This window comes from Leiobunum rupestre, chromosome 5, assembly GCF_980474605.1.
Source record: "Leiobunum rupestre chromosome 5, qqLeiRupe1.1.hap1, whole genome shotgun sequence".
In the NCBI taxonomy this organism is placed as follows: domain Eukaryota; kingdom Metazoa; phylum Arthropoda; class Arachnida; order Opiliones; family Sclerosomatidae; genus Leiobunum; species Leiobunum rupestre.
The window spans coordinates 26,012,433-26,020,870 of record NC_143388.1 but is presented as its reverse complement, the minus strand read 5'-3'; the positions used below and the strand labels follow the sequence as shown (position 1 = coordinate 26,020,870).

The window sequence follows — 8,438 nt, the reverse complement described above, 5'->3', positions numbered from 1 at the left end:
GGCCATAGCCCAAAGCTCCAGAGCGATACTACTCTAATAAATCCCAGGGAGTCCGTAATCGGTGTACAAGTTCGTAGAATCGTATCTTTCACTGTATTGAAGTGATTACAGATTTAACATTACCAAAGCTGTACTCAGTTTTAAATTGCTGTAATCAAGTGTAGATTTTTGGGAAGTAGTTAACCCCTTGGATAAACTAGATAAAAATAGAGTAGCTTCTCTACCATGCGCTGAAAGGCAGCAGGTCTGACCATTCATAATATGGTTATTATATGCAATTTCCAAGAGACTGATGAAGTTTTTTTTGCCAATGTGGCCCTTTAAAATTTAGTTTTTTATTAGTTAAAAATATGGTAAGCCCCTGCAAAGATATTTTAAGTAATTTTTTTATTACCAGTTTCATTATATAAAAATACTAAAATATTACAGCTCTTCATTTTTAACAAATTTTTACCAAAAATACTGGTTTCTTGCTATAAGCTTTTATTTTTTTTTACTAAGTCTTTTTTTAATTCTTCTTTAGAAATTATTTCACTGTAATATTAAAATACTATCCACCTTTTCCAATAAAATTTTAAAACATTTATACCAAAAATACTGGTTTCTTGCTATAAGCTTCTTTTTTTTTACTAGGTCTTTTTTTAATTCTTCTTTAGAAATTATTTCACTGAAATATTAATAAAATTTTAAAACAATACGCTATGCTAACAATACGAAACTATGTTCCTGTTTTTCTTTGGTACCATATCAATAAACTTAAACAAAATATTACAAAAATAGTAAAAACACTTCCTCGAGAAATATGAGGAGCACCAATATGAATAAGAAAAATTTAAAATCTTTAAACGATAATATGGTTTAAGCGATTTTAAAAGGACAAAATCTTAATCTACATTTGGGAACCTGGGACTTAAATGTACTATAGATTCAATGTAACCAGATCAGAAGTAGGCACTACTTTTGCCAAATCGCATTTGTAAATTTTCATTGCTTCTAAGGTACCCATAGCTTTAAAAAATTAATTACCTCGCCCAAGAGGTGTACTACCTTTAAGTAGCCCATTTACAATAGCCTCTGGTCCTTTATTTAAAATATTTTTCAATTTTTGAATCTGTCTTGTATTGCCCCAAGCAGAGACTATTAAACTATTGTTATTTTCCCGAATTAGAACCTCATTACATCTTGACCATTCACGCAGCTTTTGTTGGAGATAGTCCACTGAATAAGTGCCTTTGGCATTACCCGATAAAGGAAAAGGGTCCATCTCTTCATTATCATCTAAAACAACACTATTTTGAAAATTCCCAAAACTTTCAAAGGTTCCAGTAATAGCTACGTGTCGATAAGTAGTCATTGACTCTTTAGCCAGAACATTTAACTTCTCCACGAAAAATGGAAGACCTAATGCCAACGTTCCTTTGGCTTTGAAACGAAGGGACATAAAGTACTTTAGGAACATAATTATCAGTGAAATAGCTTTCACATTTGGCACTTTGTTTGGGGTCGACTTGTAGGCGTGAATAAGTAATTTAATAATGCTTATCTCATCAAGATTGCAAATATTGGTCAAATTATTATACCGCGCCCACATAATGAGCATTTGACTGGCACACTCCCATTCTTTAAGAGGGCAACCAGCTGATACTTCTTTTCTCAACTCTAAAAGAATGAAATTGTCAAGATGAATAAGCTCATCTCGAAGCCCTTCCAATATCATAGTGTACTTTCCCAAAACTGGATTAACAACTACTCGCAAATTATTTTTAGCTAGGTTAATCAGTTTAATTTCACACAAATGTTTAGCATTTACCCAGGGAAAACTTAAGAAGCGGGGAGATTGACTGGCGGTGTAGGTTACCATGTACCAAGCCGAAGCTTTCTTCAGTACATTCATGGGATCTACCACAACTTTATTTGCAAATTCCTCAAAAAACTCTTTTTTGATAATCCTAACTAAATCTTCAATACTTAATTTAATCAACTCTTCAATTTCGCTTCTGTCTTTGAAGTGATTATAGCGACCATGAAGTTTAGAAAAGCAACTCGTCATGGCTTCACTTTCATTTTTGATACCATATGTCATCATAATTGTCTCCAAACGATCGTTGAACTTGTTTCTGGCTATAATAGCTGACTCTCTGTACCTTTGCCAACCATTATATTCCAAATGTGGATCAAACTAAATTATACAAATTAAAACTTGATACTCAATAATATTTGAATCATTTTAGACTTACATTAATATCTGAATATATCTCGCTGGTTTCAACAGTATATTCGCAAAATGTTCGACATGTACGATATAGAACTCCTAAAGATCTTTTAGACTTATAAGAATCTTTGTTACCCTTCTGCATGAAATCGGGATACTCCTTTGGAATCTCATAGCTCACTATATCCACTTTGACTCCACTTTTAGCAAAGTCCACAGCTATACTACATTTTCTAGCAAGATTTTGACAGATTGAATGCCTGATGCCATAATCTTTATGATCAGCAAAAGCCAAGTGGGAGCTGGCTATTCTTCCAATGTTATCAAAACTGATATAATCACACAGAAATTCTACCATGTCAAAAACCTTAAAAAAAAAAGAGGAATGTGAAGTCAAACATTAAATAAATTTCTAAATAAATACTTCAATTGGTCGATATAAAACTGGATTAGTAGGACATGGAAAATGACTTGGGGGGTCATTGTTATTGAAGATAAGATCTTTTTTCCAAATTACTGTATATTCATCTCCGTCCAAATCAGATCCTACAAATCTCACAAGAATTGTTTTGTTAACCAAAATTACATCATTCTACTTTAAGGTTTATTTTTCATACCAGCCATTTCATTTGGATGAGGCCTTTGTCCATTTTGAGGAAACACAATACAATCTTTGATATGATGCAAGCTTGGTACATCTTTAGCCAAAAGAATCCTAACATCTCCAGCTTGATAACATGGATTTTTAGTGATCATGACATTTCCTTTAAACCAGAAATTACAAGGAAATATCATATTAAGACAACATCAACAAAGTAAGTAATTACCTTCCAAAATAACAGTTTCTTCATTTGTTTCTTTCCCTTCCATGTTTGCAGTATACTGAATGAAAACTTCGCCATAATTCAGGGTGCCAGTTTCATCTAAAACTCCAAACATATTACGACCTTCCAATGGATCAATTGGTAAATTGGCTTTGTTTAGTATTTTGTCTAAAGGAATGTGACAAATTAGTTTTGTTAAGAGCTTCGTTAATATGATACACATTAAGGAAACACTCTGTGAATGTGACTGCATGTTCACGTCAGTATTCCTGTTTTGTTGTTTTTGTTCGAAACATTTTTCTGTATTCTCAAATTTTTAGAGACTTTATTTGAACCTTACTCACTCAATATAGCGCGATACTGAGGAAGTCGTTACCTCAACTGGTGGCAGAAAACATGACTAAAGATTCACAGGGTGTTCCCATAAGAGGACAAATAACTGACCAACAGCTGTTAAATGAGCAGCTAAAAGCATTCCCCGAAAGAAAGGTTCTATAGTTGGACTAATTCCTGACTTAATCAAATTTTCAAAGTTAAGCCCCAAATTCTGGTGCCCGGATAGATAATGCCCAGCTTTCTTGTCATCAAAAAACATGTCAGTTAACATTTGTAAAGCATCCTCTTGCAACCTCAAGAAAACGTGATTTGGTATTCCATTTTGATGCAATATTGTTATTAATGGTCGATTTAGAGCAACTTTACCTATGCAATAATTAATAAATATTATTATAGCAGGCAACAACTAATTTAGTGGTTTGTTAACTCACTTGCAGCACTGACTTTACAGATTTCTATGCATTTGCTAGAATTACAGGGGAATTTTTCCATGCTATTACGAAATACAATATCATAATGGTCTAGAGTTGGATCCACCACTAACATTCCTTTAAATCCAGCAAACCGAATTTGAAAAGCACTAGGGTTTCCTTTTATTTTTAATACTCCTAAAATCTGTTAATGAAATATTTATGTTGTCTCAAACTAAACAATACCTTTAAATAAATATGTGTAAAAGGACCAATTTGAATTAAAAAAGTTATGTAAATAACGCTAAAAAATATAAAGATTTTAGTGGACAAAAAGATTGATTTTAGGCATGCCATGATAAAATAGATAATCAGCTAGGCTAATACCCAAGGCACTATCCAATCAATAAGTCATCTAGGGGCTTTTTAATACCTTTACCCTAAGTAATCGGGTTCAATTGCACAGAAGGGTGGTGGCCAGTCCTTCATGCCAAGCGGGCAAACAGCTCCCTATACTCACTATTACCATTAACAGATGTTTACTGTTCAATATATAAACCTCTGAAAGTTTTTATGGAAAAGGGGAAACCTAAGAATTTGGGGGGAAATCCCTTTTACCAGTAGGGAGAGAACTTGCCAAAACTAAGCAGTAGGAGTGTAGTTCCGAGTTTTCACCCAGTGCCACAAGCTGGGATCAAACCTGGCTCCTCAAATTATATCAACAAAATAGGTTTTTTACTACGACCCAACCGTACTTAATTTTACAGAAAACGAAGTCTCACCTCAGCAACTGCTTTTGAGGATATTTTTCCAATGCCATCAGAGAAACAATAAGGTTGGTGACTTTCTGGATCTAGGCCTCTTTCTATATCAGAATCCACTCGATATCGTCTCCCATTCAGAGAGCCCAAATCATATTTCATCTTAGAATCTTGTGTTTGAGAAAAACATTGCCCCATTCGAGCCATGTATTTAGAAACGCAATTAATAGCAGAAAAATCACCCATCCATGTTCTAATTGAAGCCGCAGATTCTCCTTTCTTATTAACAGCATACATCCAAACTCCATGATCCCGAATTTGCGAATTAGACCAAGCCAAAAACTCAAAATGACGATTCCCAATTGTGATTCCTGGTAACATGGAAGAAGTAACTGCTTTTTTTACTACCACATTGTCCAAAGATGACCGATAGCTAATCTTTGAGTAATCTTCATCTCTAAATGATACTCGTAGAGCGTAATCCTTGTCAAAGGTACGGATGATGCGGTTCTGAATGCTTATTTCAGGGGGCCAAAGTAGAATCTTGGTTGGAGTAACAATGGCTCTTCTTATTTTCATGGTTTTATCGCTTCCTTCCAATATTGTTAGCTTTTTATTTTCAGTCATCTTCGTATGCCAATGGTACAGAATTTCAACTGATGATAAATAGTTGTACGAATGACCAGTGTCCGTTAGACGGACCAGCTCTGACAATGCCTCCTCCGCAACAATACTATTTTCAATCCAAAACTGTTTTACAACACGAAGAAATTCTTGAAAATTTTGAAGCTGGAGCTTGCAGTTTCTTCGGATAAGAGCTTCAATAAGATATAAACAACTAAATTCCATGCCAATCATGGTTGGATGAGATAAATATCCATTTTCTGATGGCATTGATTGAAATGCACCCACAAAAAGGGGACAGTAGAAAACTGGTGATCCCAGCTTTTTGCATCTGAAGTTCAATCTTGAAACAATTGCTTCAGCCTGAGTAACACTTTGAAAAGTGATACTGATGGCATTTGATCGGCCCACGATTGATTTGGGTAGAACATTAGTTTCGTCAACTCTTTTAAAGCCTCTGTGCACAGTTGGCTGGTTCATAAGCTCAAGAACAATGTTATTCCCATTGCAGATTATATGTTTTATAGAACCATATTTTAGTTTAATATTATCAAAATAAGTTTTTGTCATTTGGCCATTTCTGTTTCTGCGCCACAAAGGTTTTCCATGTTCTCTAAATTCAATCATTAATTCTCCACTATCATGCATAAAATCAGCAACAATGTTATGTTGTAAAGTTATGTTAAAAGCATTTAAGGTCACACCACCAAAAAGAGATAAGGGACGCTGGGTTTGTTTTGGTGTATAATGTGGCACATAATGAGTAGGAGTGACTAAAGTTCCGAAAGTTAGTTCACTTAGGGAAACTTCAGTGTGGAAATTTGATCTATCATAACGATAAGCTCTATTTTCTTTGAAGTGCAACAATGGTCGGTGTTCGTCAGTAAAATAATTGGGGATTTGAACAAACCAATCTTTACAGAAATGTGAATATTGCTCGGAGACATTTGGATAGTAAGAATTACCTTTCCTGACTTCGCAATAAACTTCGAAGAACAAATCTCCGAACGCCGGCTTGCTTTTCCCAAAAGTTATTGTATTTACTTGAGACGTATGAAAGTTAGAAACATTCCAAATTTTTACCTCTACCGAGCAATCTTCCAGGCAACATTTAAGTTTATTTTCAAGTGATATCTTTGCTTTTGAGTCATTCAATGGTAAATAAGATAAAATATTAAACTTTAACATCATGAACAAAATTCAACGAAAAAGTTAACATAAGAAATGTTATAAAAAGTGAGCGCAAAATCATATCCCAAAAGCCATCCTTCGTTCCCCGCTTTCAAAGTTTGGTTTAAAAAAAATTATTTTAGTTTTGGTTCCGTTACTACCACGGCCAACTTTGATTTCGCGCTGCCGCGCTATAGCGGCCATAACAATCGCCGTGTTTTTGCAAAATAAGATTTTTCCCGCCAGGGAGAAGGAGCGCTAGAACTCCTCACATATTTTCTCTTTTTATTGCCGCCTTCCAGTGCAATCAGCTGTTATTCTTCAAAGAAAAAGTCGTTTTTCCCAGGTTTTATATTTTTATTTTATTAACGAAAGAGTAAATTAATATTTTAGTTATATTTAAATTATAATTTAGCTTTGAAATATTTTTAATACTCTATTTATATTCTACGACAATAAAAACAAAAAATGTGTATCTCCGGCTCTGCTCCAGCAGATGTGGTCAACACCTTATCACGGTAATGCGTAATTATGAATAGTATTTTTTATAAAACCAATAATTCAAATATTTTAAATTAGGTAATTATTTACCTACATCTTTAAAATAATGTTGTTGATAATTATTCTTGATATTAAATAGATATATTTTTAGTATAGTTGTAAAGTGAATCTTTGAATAACAAAGTAAATGTTACTGAAGTTTGTATTCTTTTCTAGATATTGGCTTATATACAAGCTCTTTTACTTTTTCATGCTTAGCAGAAATTGTGCGCGTTATGTTATCCATAACCGGAGGGACTATTTTCTGACAGACTATTCCTGCAATTAATTTGGCAGGTTCTGGATCACAACTATAAAATAGTGGACAGAGTTCGTGCTTTGGCAAAATGCATTTCTCAAGTTCATCGTAAACACCTTGAGACCCGCAAATGTTGCACAAAGGTGACTATTCTTGATACAATTAATATGAATGGACGACTTGGATATTTAAGATTTCCTCTATCTTGGTTTTTAATCAAATCCAATAGTGGAGAGCTGTGACATGGCTGGGAAATGTTTACAACGCAGCAGCCACAAAATTCCTTCTTTGTAATTCCCTCAAAACATACCCAGCTAAGTATGCTTCACAGGCTAATTTTAAGGTAGAACATTGAGTTTCAGGAGTGATCAAAAGGGCATCTAAAATATTTTTATAGTCTTCAGGAATTTGATTGTCGGACAATTTAGAAGGTCTTGTATCACACCAAGGAGATGGCTTTTGTAACTCCCGTTTCACCATTAATTTTTCCAACGTATCTCTTCAGGGTCATCTTTGATGGGAGCTTGAGGAAACCATTTTTCCTTGAAATTTGGTAACCTTTAATTAACCTGTAATTTTAGGTTTTGACGCCAAATTTTTGATTGCAAGTTATTTATGGTGACTTTTATTGAGTTTTTATATTTCTACAATTTCTTTTTCGATTTCATCTTCAGCCACCTCAGAAATATTTTTTCCTGAAGAACTTGCACTAGCACTTTCAACATGACTGATAAATATTTTTTTAAATAAAGATACAAACCTGAAATATAATCGTCGTCCTTGAAATGTAGACTACATCTTTACCATTTTCACTCATTTGAAAATCTTTTCATTTAAAGATTTTGAACCATAATAACCGAAGATTTTCATAGCTTGGGAACTCGTGAAAAGACAAATCTGTCATATTTTTTGTATTTGAGGTACAAGACGGTATGGTTTCATATTTATATACGTTTTATTATTAATAACAATAAATCAAAAATTAACCGAGACGTTTCTAAGCCCGATTTTCAAAAATGGCGCCTTGTATCAATTACGCGTCTCTTTATATTGAAATTCTCCCCTCTTTGACTAAAAAACACATTTCCTTTAATTAGTTTAGTTTATCTGGCAATTTTACCCGAACATAATTCTAAAACATGTTATTTTCATTTCATTTATGCCAACGTGTTTTTTCCGAAAAAATTATGTTATTACGAGAGAAAACGTTTTTTCCGGATTTAATTCGAATCCCCCGCCTTTGCCTGTAATAAAATTTACATATTTTGTGAGGAGACGTAGCGCCCTAGCGGGACAATTTTC

At 33.8% G+C, this 8,438-nt stretch overlaps 1 protein-coding gene and 1 long non-coding RNA gene across 5 annotated transcripts; one reads left to right on the top strand and one right to left on the bottom strand.

Annotated features, from left to right (window-relative positions):
- Positions 1 to 803: 803 nt before the first annotated feature.
- Positions 804 to 6,400, bottom strand: LOC149943979 (uncharacterized). 3 transcript variants are annotated; one of them, XM_090175161.1, is made up of 9 exons: positions 6,133 to 6,400; positions 4,565 to 5,361; positions 3,804 to 3,987; positions 3,481 to 3,738; positions 3,040 to 3,204; positions 2,830 to 2,976; positions 2,637 to 2,758; positions 2,238 to 2,579; positions 808 to 2,179 (listed from the first exon to the last, which is right to left on the bottom strand). In XM_090175161.1, exons 1-9 carry the CDS (start codon positions 6,356 to 6,358, stop codon positions 1,019 to 1,021), a joined length of 3,402 nt encoding a protein of 1,133 aa, XP_090031287.1. In that variant the 5' UTR covers positions 6,359 to 6,400; the 3' UTR covers positions 808 to 1,018. The 3 variants fall into 3 exon arrangements, with proteins under 3 accessions (XP_090031285.1, XP_090031286.1, XP_090031287.1); XM_090175159.1 differs by having other exon boundaries at positions 804 to 2,179; positions 4,565 to 6,400; XM_090175160.1 differs by lacking the exon at positions 2,637 to 2,758 and having other exon boundaries at positions 805 to 2,179; positions 2,909 to 2,976; positions 4,565 to 6,400.
- A 296-nt stretch (positions 6,401 to 6,696) lies between these two features.
- LOC149943978 (uncharacterized) lies at positions 6,697 to 7,893 on the top strand. 2 transcript variants are annotated; one of them, XR_016480985.1, is made up of 5 exons: positions 6,697 to 6,855; positions 7,175 to 7,279; positions 7,366 to 7,479; positions 7,534 to 7,689; positions 7,811 to 7,893. It is a non-coding gene; the product is annotated as an uncharacterized LOC149943978 (long non-coding RNA). The 2 variants fall into 2 exon arrangements; XR_016480984.1 differs by having other exon boundaries at positions 6,707 to 6,855; positions 7,534 to 7,893.
- Positions 7,894 to 8,438: the final 545 nt, after the last annotated feature.

Coding starts and splice junctions, on each gene's coding strand:
- LOC149943979 (XM_090175159.1), bottom strand. CDS start 6,358: ATGATGTTAAAGTTTAATATTTTATCTTATTTACCATTGAATGACTCA. Junction 3,205..3,480: donor TGCTCATTTAACAGCTGTTG/GTCAGTTATTTG, acceptor ACATTCCTTTAG/ACAAAATACTAAACAAAGCC. Junction 2,580..2,636: donor TTTTATATCGACCAATTGAA/GTATTTATTTAG, acceptor TTTTTTTTTAAG/GTTTTTGACATGGTAGAATT.